At 50.8% G+C, this 13443-nt stretch overlaps 1 protein-coding gene across 3 annotated transcripts in view; it reads right to left on the bottom strand.

The window, feature by feature from the left end:
- Positions 1-2418: 2418 nt before the first annotated feature.
- Positions 2419-13443, bottom strand: part of WDTC1 (WD and tetratricopeptide repeats 1) — a 65964-nt gene continuing 54939 nt past the window's right edge. For all 3 annotated transcript variants that reach the window (XM_081306626.1, XM_081306627.1, XM_081306625.1), the window contains 5 exons: positions 11536-11709; positions 8268-8503; positions 6576-6768; positions 5451-5643; positions 2419-4408 (listed from right to left, as the gene is read on the bottom strand). In XM_081306626.1, the coding sequence (XP_081162752.1) occupies positions 4211-4408; positions 5451-5643; positions 6576-6768; positions 8268-8503; positions 11536-11709 (994 nt within the window). In that variant the 3' untranslated portion in view covers positions 2419-4210. The remainder of the gene's footprint in view (positions 4409-5450; positions 5644-6575; positions 6769-8267; positions 8504-11535; positions 11710-13443) is intronic.

Below are 13443 nucleotides of genomic sequence, written 5' to 3' on the forward strand. Positions count from 1 at the left end.
TCTAGGATTACAGAATTTTGTAGTTTTATTCACATAGATATTTACATTTTATTAGATTTCTATGTTTTTTTTTTTGAGTGCTAATGAGGGGTGACTGGTGGAGCACAGGGTACTTCTGGAGCAGTGAAACTATTCTGTATGAAAATGTAAAGTTGGATACCTGACATTATGCAGTTGTCAAAACATATATAGAGCTATATAACCCAGAGTGAACTCTAATGTAAGCTATGGACTTTGGTTCATCATCAGTATCAATACTGGTTTATTAATTGTTACAAATGTATCACACTAATGCAAAATGTTAATAATAGGTAAAACTGAACCAGGGAGAGGGTATATGAACTCACTGTACTAGGTGCTCAATTTTCTGTGTGTATAAAACTTTCCTAAAAGAGTAAACACTATTAATTTAAAGGAGGTGGGGTAGGGAAAAGAATAAAGGAGCACCAACTCCAAGTGAGAGGGCTAGTGGGAAATTTTTCTAATGGCTCCTCCTTTCCTATGGGAGGAGCCGATGGTCTCTCACCAATCACAGAAAATCCTTTATAATTTGGCCAAATGAAATCACTTAGGGTCCGCGAGGGAATCTGTGACACTGTACTATTCCCTTGGCCTGGAATACTGTCTTCTCTTGCATTATCTGGAAGTATCTTGAAGCTTCTGCAGACTTCAATTTGGGAACACAGCCTGTAGCACTTGCTTTATAATGCCACCTACTGTGTTTCTGGTAGGACCTCTTTCTGTTTGGTCTCCTGGATGAAACCAAGCATAACTAGGTGGCTCCAACCTGGTTCTTCCCAAATGTACAAGCAGAAGAATCACAAAGTTTCAGTAGAGAAATTACATTCTCACAGCACTGAACCACAGTTCCCAAACTGCATCAAGGACCCTTAGGGCTTCATGGCAAATTCCAGGGGTCAAGGTAGGATATTTTATATTTGATAAGAACTCAACATCTATTGGATATTGAGAAAATTACTAGTTCAAGGTAGTTCAGTTTCTTTATTAGATTGGTACCGCATTGCTTTTGACTGTCTTTAAAAAGCTGGGTTTTAGCTGGGTGTGGTGGTGCACACCTACAATTCCACTACTCAGGAAACTAAGGAAGGCGGTCCATTCAAATGTAAGTTCAAGGCCAGCCTTGGCAACTTAGTGAGGTCACGTCTCAAAATAAAAATGTTTTTAAAAGGTGGGGATGTAGCTTAGTTGTAAAGTACCCCTGGGTTTAATCCTCATCCTGGAGGGGTGGGGAGAAAACTGGGCACAGTGGTGCAGGCCTGTAATCCCAGACGCTTAAAAGGTTGTGGCAGGAGGATCACAAGTTCAAAGCTAACCTCAGCAATTTAGTGAGATTCTGTCTCAAAATAAAAATAAAAAGGGCTGGGGATGTGGCTCTGTGGTTAAATGTCCCTGGATTCAATCCCCAGTACGAAAAAAAAAAAAAAGCAAATGAAATTCAATGTAGAATAGGAAACATGGCTAACAGTGTCTGTTCTGATTGGAAAGTCTGACAAAGTTGTGGTGGTACCCAGCAGGTGCACAGATCACATTAATAACTGCAGTTATTTAAGAATATTATGTATATTATTTTAAATAGCAACTAACTTGTTAGGACATAAACGTGTTAAGTGATTTGGGCTTGACTACTTAATAAACTGAACTGATAGTTATTTCTTTTGACTTAGGTGCTCCATGAAAAAATTACCAGGATGCTAATGGTGCTGTGAACTGAGAAAGTTTGGAATCCTCTGGTCTAAGAAATCATCTGATAATCTAGAACACAAAAACAAAAGCAGAAACAAAAACAAAACCTTGCAGGTTTTGAAATCAATTTAGTGGATTACAACCAGTATTTTTTCCCTAACAAAATTGAAATGTAAATAGAGCAAATTGCCTGTAGCAAGGGTAAGTAAAACTTTTTCGCTCATCACATATATACAATATACACACAAACATACATATGTGTGTGTGTGTGTATGTGAGATATTTAAATGTGTGTGTATATACACATACACAATACAAAAACATACTTACACATGGATACGCATGTGTTTCTTGGGTCACAGTATGAACTGTATATTTCTCATCTGAATATATGAATTCTGGTTTTAAAAGTTTGAAAAACCACTAAGACTCCAAGCCCCTTATTTTTCAGGAATGAAAGCCAGAGAGTGAAAGCTGATTACTGCAAATTGCAGTCACCAGTGCTGGGCTTTGTGCTGGACCTTGCTGGGCTGAATGGTCTCAGCTCCCAGAGGCCTATAGGCAGGCCTCATTCTGCCTGGTAGAGGAGTGGTTACTCAAGGAAGGTGATCAACTTAGTGAGGTCACGTCTCCTCTCATGGAGCTACAGAGAGGGGGTACCCTCACTTTTGTCTCAAGACCCATGTGCACCCCACAAATGCCACCAGCCACAACTAGAACAAAATGGTTTTAATCAATTGCGTCACCCTCACTCTCCTGGGAGCGGAGCAACAAAAAGGCTCGGCTCCTGCCCCCAGAGGACAGTAAGGCTTATGTGTCCCTCCACACTGCAGGGCCCAGGCTCTGGGCAGGCAGCGGGGGAGGCAGGAGGCAGGGAGGGAGGAAATGGTGGGTGGCTCGAACACAGGAAAGCAAAGGGGCCCTGGCCAGTTCTTGTACCCCAGGGCCTAGCCCCAGTACTCCTGCTCCCTACTCCCTGGCTCGAGAAAGGTCATGGAAAGAGACAGGGGAGCAAGTCCCAGCAGCAGGAGAAGCAGCAGCAGCTGTTTCCTTCACCAATAAATATACTTCATTACCAAGCTAGAAGAGAGGGGTGGGAAGCAGGACTGGGGTGGGCAGGAAGGGGAAGAAGCTGCCACCTGTGTCGCTGGGATTAAAGCAATGAGATGGTGCCAGGCCCCCCACCACTAGCGTCACCCCCCTCGTCTTCTTCTTAAAACTGTGAAAAAGCTTTTAACATGGCCCTCCTGTCTCCAGGGCTGCTCTGAAGCCTGACTGAGAGGAGGCACCTGGCAGAGACAGGGGCTGAGTGAGGGAGAGGGAGGGAGGGCGGGCGGGAGAGAAGGGAGGCTGCTGCTCCCCAGAGGCTGCAGCTGGAGGGCTGGAGCCAAGGAAGCACGGAGGGTAAGGGGGAGGGAGAGAGGAGGGGGAGAACCAACTACCCAGAGCAGCTCCAGAGAGTGGAGCCAAGGGGGCGAGGGAAAGGGGGGCTTGGTGGTGGGGTAACTGCTGCATCCAGTGTAAAGCTTGGGGCGGAGGAAAGAGGGGCTGAGTTAGGCTTTTTCCCACCAACCTCCCCCCAGAGCAGCAGGGGACAGAGAGAAGCCATCACTTCTTTGGTCTTTGTGGCTGCTCAGCAGTGGGGTGGGAAGGAGGGCAGAAAGGGCAGAGACAGTCCCTTAGCAGGAAGCGCTACCTCAGCAGAGTAGGCCCAGCTGGGAGCTCAGGCAAAAAGGTCACAGTGAGGCCAAGGAGCGCCCAAGAGGAGAGTGGCCATGGTGCAGAAGTGGCTGCACGGGTGGGTGGGGTATGGTGCAGTGCTCCAGTCCCAGCCAGGTCTCTAAGGAAAGGCAGAGCCCCTGATGGAGAGCAGGCTCAGGGCCAGAGCCTGTGCCCAGGAGCAGACAAGGAGGCTCCACTGCCCCCCAGGCAAGGCAGGTGGCCTGGCCTTGCCGACTCCAGAGCTCCCATCCTTCCCTTTGCTTCCACCTTAACACTGGTGGCTGTGGAGGGAGGGTGGAACTCCATCTTTTTTCAGAACCTTCCCTGAAGACCATGGGGAAGCGGGAGAGCAAGAGTGGCAACTGGCCAAGCTGGCCTTTACCAACTAGGAGTTCCACTCCCCTTCCTGCTGCCAACTGAAGTGCAGGGCGGCCCTTGAGGACAGTGTCAGCCCTTGCCTCCCCACTGGAGGCAGAGGGGTTTTTAGGCAGGTCAGAGCCCTCCAGGCAAGTGGAAGCAGGAGATGTGGCATATGGAGGGGCTTCCCCTCCTGCTCTTCTGCTCAGGGCTGGGGACAATCAAGGGACAATCAGCTCAAGAGTCTGAAAGCCAGCAAGTTGCAGCAACCCCCACCCCCAATGCCAAACTAACAAACAAAACAGGGGAAATGAAAAAATGGGGAGGTGGGGGTGGGAAGACAAACCAAAACAGAACCCCCTGACCTCCTGCCCAGGGAGGAGGGTCCAGCCAGTAGCATGGGACTGGGGACCAGGACTAGGAGTGTCTAGCTGGGCCGGCATTGCACCTGACCCTCGGAGCTGTCCTCATCATCAGAGGCCCCGGCGCCCCCGCTGCTCAGGCCTGTGATCCGGTAGCCCATGTTGAGCAGCATCACCTCCAAGGGGTCCGCATTCATGCGCCGCTGGTTGGCCTGAGAAGCACCCTCCATGTCTTCTACAACTCGGCCGGTGAGGTCTTCACTCTGTGGTGGAGGAGAGAGCAATGTGAGTGGGCCCAGGGTGGGAGGGACCCCAGAATACCGAGGAAGCAAGTGCCCCAGAACATATGACGGGGCAACAGGGAGGGGAAACACTGGCTGAACAGCAGAGGGAAGGGCTGCTCGTACCTGGAGATGTGTGCTGGGGACAGGACACGTGTACTGAGAAATATATGCAAGAAACACACACACAGAAGGTTTGTACAAGAGGAATAACACCACACTGGGTTATATCTGCATGGGACACAAGCACACACTGGGATGCATGTTGGGGAGACACGTCACGTCGGAGAACACACACACTGGATCCAGGGAGAGGGCAGTCATAGGTCCCTCCCCCTCTCTCGTTACTCTCAAATGGCAGCCCTCCTTCAGCCTTCCTTCCTTCTGCTCTTCAGGGAGGCACTTGACAAATTAGCATGGGGCTAGGAGTGAAGGGATCACCCTGACCACACCTCATGGGCTGGGCTCCACAGACACCACTTCTTGTCCTCAAAGTGACTTTTGGAGTGATGCTGTCATTCCCATTTCCAGTGTAGATGGTTAAGTTGCAGAGAGTGAAGGGGTGAGGGGTGGGGCTCAACTCGGGCCCACCAGATGCCAAATCCTGAACCCTTCCCTGTGACTGAGGAACTGGCCTCTGAACGGCTTCTGGGCAGAACACCACAGTGGAATACAACAGAAAGGATCCCTGGGAACCCTGAGGCACTCTCCCCATGAGGGCCGCAGCTGGTGTGGTTCTCTCTCTGCCCTCCTGCACCTGCCCTTGAGGCCTCTCATCCTCACAGCTGGCTCAAGGATATGCTCCAAGAAAGCAGGAGCCAACTCTTGCTCCTGGAAGTGCCCACTATACTTGAAGCTTCCCGGACCTGACGCAGTCTTGGGTCCTAGGCTGAGCTTACTCACAGGGCAGCCTTTGGCTTCTGTGTGACTCTCTTCAGCTCGCATAGGCTCAGCTGGAGGCACTGTACTGGGTTCCCCCACCCTCTTCCCTGTCTGGCTTTGGCCACCTTGCCTGTACCCTTACCTCTGGTCGGGGGTTCCAGAGTCGCACGACAGGATCGATGCCACTGGTGGCCAGGAAGCAGTAGCTGGGATGCGGCTGCAGGCAATTGACGATGGACTCATCCCCCTGAAGCACGCGCACTAGGTTGGTGGTCTCCTTTTCCCAGATGAAGAAGGAGCCATCGTCAGAGCCACTGACGATGTACTGAGCGTTGCTGGCGGGGGGCAAAGGGCAGGGAGGTCAGGTGGGGTACTGCCCTAAAGCCTCAAATAGAGGCCAATGGCTTAGGGCAAGAGGGAGCAGGGAAGTCTGTTGTCACTCAGTCCCCCACACTTCGGGGGTCTGCCCTTGACTCAGAATTCCCATGCACATGGGAATCTGCCCATATTGGAGACCCTCGTCATTGTTCTCTTAAACCTTGGATTAGAGACTGCCTGGGTTCCTCCAAGATAGTCTCCTCCAAAGCACACTGTAACCCGAGTGATGCCAGGATAGGCTCTTGTACCTCTTGGGTCTCTAAGAACACCCTCGCCTACATCTTCCCTCAGCACTCCTAGACTTCTTGGACCCAGGCCCTCAATCTGCAGCACAGGCCCTCACCTGCTGACATTTAGAGGGGATCTCGGTGGAGCAATTCTTGATTCATGTTCATGTGTCTCACCTACCCAAAGGTTTAGTGTAAACCTCTACAAAGGAGGGTTGGGGGTGAAGGTATCTGAGACATGGGCTTTGTCCCTCAGTACCCAGGGCACAGTTCTGAGCACACAATGGGTGTGCCACGATTCCCAGCCTGAGGGCTCTTGCCTCATCTTCCCCCAGCAGAGAAAGCTGCAAACAACCAAAGAAAATAAGTCTGACAAATGCAGAGAGGGGAGGAGTTGGGGAGGAAAGAATGGTCAAGCACTGCACTGCATGTGTCACTTGGATTATCTGGTTAGTCCTTGTGGCCCCATGAGCGGGTATGGCTAGTTTCATATCATAGGTGAAGAGACTGAGGCTGACAGAGGTAAAGCCATTTGCCCAAGGGTACAGAGGAAGAGCTGGGAGCTGAGGCTCTTTTCTAAAAGCATTACGTCCCCAATGCCATCCCACCCCCGCTCCTATGGCCAACTGGGCTATGCCCTCCTCCTGTTCAGGGCCTCGGACCTGCCAAAGAAATTGGCCTCCTTGATATCTGTTGTGGTGTTGCAGTGGCCACAGTAGCGGAACTGATAGTCATAGCTTCGTTCCCGTAGGACCATCTCATCTTCTGAGATGGAGTCTTTGCGGCTTGTGCTTCGGAGGCGGACTGGGCCACCACCACCACCACCACCACCACCACCAGCTCCCTTCTTCTCTTCTGGGGAAAGAGAGCAGGCAAAGGTAAGAATACTGTCCTTCCCACCTTCCAACACCTTTTTCCCACCCATGGCCCAGTATTCAGCTCAAGTACTGTCAATTTAGGGTTATCTGCCTCCACCCTTACTCTGGAGAACTGGGAAAGGGTTGTGAGAAAGATGTATCTTTGGATCCTGCCATCTTTTGAGGATGTTTAAGAGGGGATCTCTGAAGCCAGGAGAGTCCTGATTCAGTTCCCTGAGCAAAGGAATAAAGGCCTAGAAGCTCTGAGGATGCACGGGCTCACAGAATGTTTCTGTGGAGAAGAAAGGCAGAGTAGGGTGGGGGGGGGCACTAGTAAAAAGCTCGGGTGACTTTCACAAAGACTTATAGTGCTTAAGGCGGTAAGGACCAACCTTGTATACTCTGCAAAACAAATTTTTATATGGATTCCAACTGCAGCACTGATTGGTTGACAGGTAAAACCACACTGGTTTTCTCAGTTTCCTAAAAGTGCATCATTTCCATCTGCTCTGTGGCCTTTGTATGTACTGGTGCCCATGAAAAGGACTCTGTACCTCCCAGACACCTGTATCCTCTGAATCCTCAGATCTTGGCTTAAATGTCTGTTCCCAAAGAACCCCAGATTGCCATCAAACTCTCCCCCATACACCCACACCATTCATGGCCCCCAGGTACTTTTCATTCTTTGTGACTCTCTTTCAGTGCTTGGTTTCTTTATGAACAAACTCCACCAACACTGAAATCTCAATGGACAGGGTCACAGCTGTATTCCCAGGGCTCAGCATAGTGCCTGGCACATGGCAGTTGTCTGATAACTTCATTAAACAAATAAACCAATCCCATGGTTAAGTAAATTGCAAAGGAGAAGAGTGAGGTTCTGTTTTTGCCTACAGTGAGCTCACCTTCCATGTTCATAGACCACACCATCATGCCCAGCCCACTCTCCAAGCTAGCTATCTAGTGAGGTGAGCTGGGCAGGGCTTCATGAGCCCTTTGTGCAGGTGAGGCAGTGGTTCAGAGGCTGTGCTGTACCCACAGCCACACAAGTTACCACCTGGTAGAGCTGAGGTGGGAACGAGGCATTTCTGTTGCTCTGTGCTGTGGTCTCTGCTGCATTTGCACAGACTGGAACAAAGGCAATGACCAGCTCCTGCCTCTCTCTCAGCCCAGGGAGGTTGCCAAGGCCCTGTCTGTGAGCAGGTGGGAAGGCCCAGCTGGAGACCACATGGCCTGACTGGGTTCCGCTTCCTCCTATGCCAGGTGCTTTGAACACACTAGAGAAAATCCTCTACAGAAACTCTCAATGGGAGGTGCTAACATTTCCCCTCTTCAGGTGAGGAAAGTGAGTCTCAGAGGGAGAGACTACTTCAAAGTCACATGGTTTCTGAATCAGCACCTGAGTTCAGGCCTCTCCAATCCCAGAAACATTCTTTCCAAAAGGTCATGCAGCCCCTCAAACAGGTGAGTGACAGCCACCCCTCCTTGGTGCCCACTCACCGCCATCATTTTTGGAGAAGAGGGCAGCTGTGATGTCACGGCCCAGAGCATCACAAGCGCTGCTGTGGGCCTGCTCCGGGAACTTCCCTTTGAAGTCGTCTAGGCACTCCAGGGCCTCAGCCACATACTTGAGCTCAAAGAGGCAGCGGGCCAGGCGGAAGTGTGCCTTCAGGTGGCATGGGTTTAGGGATATGGCCTTGAGGCAGTCCCTTAGGGCATCATAGTGGTCACCGTCCCTGGGAAGGCAGGGGAATGTGGCTTGGAGGTGATGTCATGTAGCAAGCAAGGGGTCATCCTACTCGTCTCCTCTGCTTTCTGTGGCCACCCCAGCCCACCTCTGATAGACATGAAGATGAGGGGAGTTGGGAGTGAAGAAAATCCAGCCCAGGTCTTCCTCCCTGGGAGATGGAGTATGTGAAGGAACAAATTAGGAACCCTGAGGAGTTGGTAAGGTAGCAAAAAACGGTGTTAGGCTGCCCTCTGCTGAGAACAGACTGCAACTGCGCACTGCTTCCCCCCCACCCCCACCCCCCCCCACCCCGCCCAGGCACCCGCAGCTCTGCAGCAGAAGGCCTGGCATCCTGCCCACCTCAGGCTCCCCAAGCCCTCCTTCTCTCTTCCTTCATCCACCTCCTCAAATCCCCCTGCTGGCCTTCAAAGCCTTGTCCAAGGCAGGGGGCCCCCAAGGACAGTTCTGTGGTGGGGGGAAGCCAGAAGTGCCAGGCTGGGGACTCAGGGTCGACCAGCAGGCAGCAGCCCTCATCCAGACCCCCCTCTGTCCTGGCTGACTGATCCACAGCAGCTGTGGCCTCTACCTCCTGGGGCTGGAGGATGGGGCCTGACTGTCTGGCACAGTCAGCTCTCTGGAAGCTGATGGCAAGGGGGCTGAGCACGCCAAGAGCTCCAAATTGTCCCCACTCACTTCTCCAACCTAAAGCATGGATGAAGGGAAGTGGGAGAGTTTCTTCAGAGTGGGGGAGTCAGTAGGCAGAGGTAAAAGGAAAAGCCCCTCCTTCTCCCACCCTAAGCCAGAATATAGAAGGCCTGCTGCCCTGGACCCCAGTAACATATCCTTGTCTCTCATCTGGAGAACGAGACAGGTCACAAGAGCCAATTCCCCATTGGAAGCATATTTTCTTTTCTACTTGCTGCTGGGATGGGGTTGGTCTACTCAAGCAGTAAGCAGCACTCCCTAGAGCTGATGGCCCCTCCACCAAGGGCACAGCTCACAGCTCTCCTGCATGGCCAAAGCAGGCCTGACACTGGATTGTTCCTTCTGATCCTTCTCTCCCTACAGCACTCCAGAGGTAGCACCAGTCCTTGGAATAGCAACCCTCAGACCAGGAACCAGCAGCTCAGCAGTGTGAAGGCAGGAGACAGAGCTTCTTTGATAGCATGGCTTGCGTCAGAACCAGTGGCTATGACGAAGGAGCAGGCGCTGTTTGGAAACCAATTACTGCCTGCAAGGTGCCCCTCCAAGCTCCTGGGGAGAACCAGACCGGAGACAAGCCAGGAACCAGAGGGTGGTCTGCATCTAGAGCAGATGGTAGCCCTGGGGAGACTGGCCTGGGACAGAATGTGACATTATAGGGGTTACTGAAAGGCATGTGGGGATTGGGGAGAGAGATGCTGGCCCCAGGGCTCACCCATCCTAGTCCCACTGCCAGATCAATCTCTCTGAAAGGACGGCCCTCTGAGCATCCCTGTCCTGCACAAAACTCTGTAGTAGCTGCCCATCATGCACTGAATTGAGGCCAAACGCCACTGCTCTGCATTCCAAGCCCTTCCCAGGCCGGCCCCAGGCTACCTCACAGACTCATCTCCTGCCAGTCCCTTCCAGAACCCTCTGCTCCAGCCAAATGGATTTGCTGTTCAGTCAGTCCCCCACCCCCACACCTTTGTTCACACCATTTAATCTCCCTGGAATGTCCTTCCCTATGGTACCTTCCTCCCCTTCATCTCCTTGTCTAAGCCTGTCCACGCTTCAAGCCCACACAGACACCAGGTCTGTTTTATTGTGTGTGTGTGTGTGTGCTGGGGATGGAGCCCAGGATCTCATTCATGCTTGGCAAGCCCCACCAACTGGGCTACACCCCCAGCCCAAAACACCATGTCTTTCGGTACTTCACTGATTCCCAGCTAAAATGACCACAACACTTTACCTGACCATTTACGAGACTTAACTGCTTTCTGCCCCTTCAACACTGAACTATACCTGGAACTTTATTCCCTGCCCAGAGGCTGGGGTCTTTGGAGCACAGGGGTGCAGAAGGAAATAACTTTGTGTACCTAGCACATAGTAGAAGCTCATAGAACAAGATGAGGACATTACTAACTTCTCTTAGCAAGAATGTAGGTTTGATGCTGAGTTATACCCAACTGTTGGGACAGAGAGGTGACACACCTCAGGATAACTTCAAAAGAGTCCACCTGAGCCCTAGAAAAACTCTCAATGCCTGAGCTAGGCGTGTAGGGGTTGCATCTTCCCCATCCCCACTAACATCCTGCTGACTTGGGTGGGTTTCTTAAGCTTCCCCAGGCCTGCCTAGTTTCAGCCAGACGATGGCACACCAGCTGGCCTGTCTGTCTGGGCAGAGCCGACGTATGCCAGACGGAGCAGAAATGGCTGTGGGCCCAGCTCTATCCATCTCCAGTTCTGGCCTTGGCTGGGGGATGGGGGTCTGCCTGTCTGCTTGCCTGCTGGTGCTGCAGGCAGAAGGGCTGGGGGCCTGATGGTTTCCTCAAGATATGAACCACCATATCGTTACACCAACCACTATACCCCAGCCATGATCCACAGCTGGCCCCAGATCTCTGGAATCTTGTTTGTGCTTGGTCTAGTGGGTCTAAAAATACAGAAAGCAAGCCCCAGGGGTAAGGAGCTGCAGAACCACTTCAGATGATATCAAGTGAATTCATCTAATCCTCATTTTCACCTAGCAAGATTCCACTGCTATTTGAAAGTCCAATTCAAGGCTCAATTCTCCAATAGTTGGGATTTATCATTCTCTCAACTCCTACTTCCTCAGTGGCCACAGAACTTTATAATAAAGCATCATGTTGAAACTACTTGTGAATTTGTTCACTTAGCTGTGAGCTTCCTTGGTGTTTGGGACTTCAGACTTGGTGCACCTGCCTACGGTCGGTCTGGAGGTCAGGAGGAGAGGCCTTGGCCCATCTAGCAGTTTCCCTCCCTGGAAGCCTTGGCAACTTGGCTCCATCAGGCCTGCTGCCCTGTGGTCCAGGTCCCCTCTGCAGGCCCACTTACCACTTGCGCTTCATGTAGGCAGCAGCTCGGTTTCCATAGAGCATGGCATTATGAGGGGCCCTCTGCACAGCCTTGCTGTAAAGCTGAATGGCCTGGGTCCACTGCTGGCAGGCAAAAGCCTCATTGGCTTGCTGCTTCACACGCTCCAGATATGGGGGCAGCTCCACCTGGGGGCTATAAGGGAAGCAGAGCCAAGTCAGACAAGTCAAAGGTCAGAGCAGCCCTCCAAAGGTCTGCAGCACTGTCTGAGGGCCAGGCAAGTTTTCTCAACCCCTGGGATCTGCACTACCATCTAGAAGACAGGGCCACTCTTATCCTGACCTGGGTTAATATCCATTAACCTGAGAGGAAATAGGCACAATTCCAATGCTGTGAGTCATTGAAAAAGAAGAGGGGCAGGAATGAAGCCATCCTAAACAGCCTTAAGGCAGTTCTTTTGCAGTACTAGGGATAAAACTCAGGGACCCTCTATCACTGAGCTACATCCCCAGCCCTTTTCAATTTTTATTTTGAAACAGAATCTTGCCCAGATGGGCCTCAAACTTCCCGAGTTGCTGGGATTACAGGGTGCACCACTGCACCTGGCTTAAGACCTTTTTTTTTTCCGGTACTGGTGATTGAACCCAGGGGTGCTTAGCCACTGAGCCACCCCCCAGTCCTTTTTACAAATTTTTAAATTTTGAGACAGTCTCAATAAGTTGCATAGGGTCTCGTTAAATTGCTGAGGAAGGTATACAATTTGCAATCCTCCTGCCTCAGCCTCCTCAGTAGCTGGAATTATAGGCAGCCCCATTGTGCCTGGCCCAGCTTAAGGCAATACTTTTTTTTGGGGGGAGGGTTACTGGGGATTGAACTCAAAGGCACTTAACCACTCAGCCACATCCTCAGCCCTTTTCTGTATTTTACTTAGAGACAGTTGCTTAGGGCCTGGCTAAATTGCTGAGGTTGTCTCAGCCTTCCGAGCTGTTGGGATTACAGGCTTGTATCACCATGCCCGGCTTAAGGCAATTCTTTTTGTTTTTTTAACACAAATTTTAGTTGTTTATAGACCTGCATTTTATTCACTTATTTATATGCAGTGCTGAGAATTGAACCCAGTGCTTCATACATGCCAGGTAAGCACTCTATCACTGAGCCACAACCCCAGCCCATTAAGGCAATTCTTTTTTTTTTTTTAAACTTTTTAGTTGTAAATGGACACAATATCTTTTTTTTAATGTATTTTTTTTTTAATTTGGTGTTGAGGATTGAACCCAGACACACATGTGATGCAAGTGTTCTACCACTGAGCTACAGCCCCAGCCCCCATTAATGCAATTTTTTTAAAAAATATTTATTTATTTTGGTTTTTGGCGGACACAACATCTTTGTTTGTATGTGGTGCTGAGGATCGAACCCAGGCCGCACGCATGCCAGGCGAGCGCGCTACCGCTTGAGCCACATCCCCAGCCCTAATGCAATTCTTAATCAAACTCTTGGGCATGATAGTAGTTGACACTACCTGCCTCCCTGCTAAGCTGAACCTCATGGTCACCCAAGTTCCTCATATGAATCTCTCTATGGACAATTGTTTACTTGAATGGATAGAAAATTTGAATGCCTATGTACCTAAGCCCAGCACAAGACCTGGCACAGAATAGAGGCAGGATATACTCTAGGGTAGGGAATAATACAGTGAGAGAGGATCATCTGTTTGGAATCTCTATTTGGAGATACCTTAGTACTAAGAGGCAACTAGCCTCTGGGCCCTGATCCCAGCTACTGTCAAGGGACTAGAGCTTCAGTCTAAGCATGACTGATATCCTACTAGGTAGGAGAGGCCTTGGACCACCAGCCACCCTCCAAGAAGCTCTCTGCCCCGGTCTCTACCCTCTGGGATGCATGCCTAGGTGCAGGTCAGGGGGAAGG

Source organism: Spermophilus citellus (genome assembly GCF_964194105.1).
Source record: "Spermophilus citellus genome assembly, chromosome: 9".
NCBI lineage: Eukaryota > Metazoa > Chordata > Mammalia > Rodentia > Sciuridae > Spermophilus > Spermophilus citellus.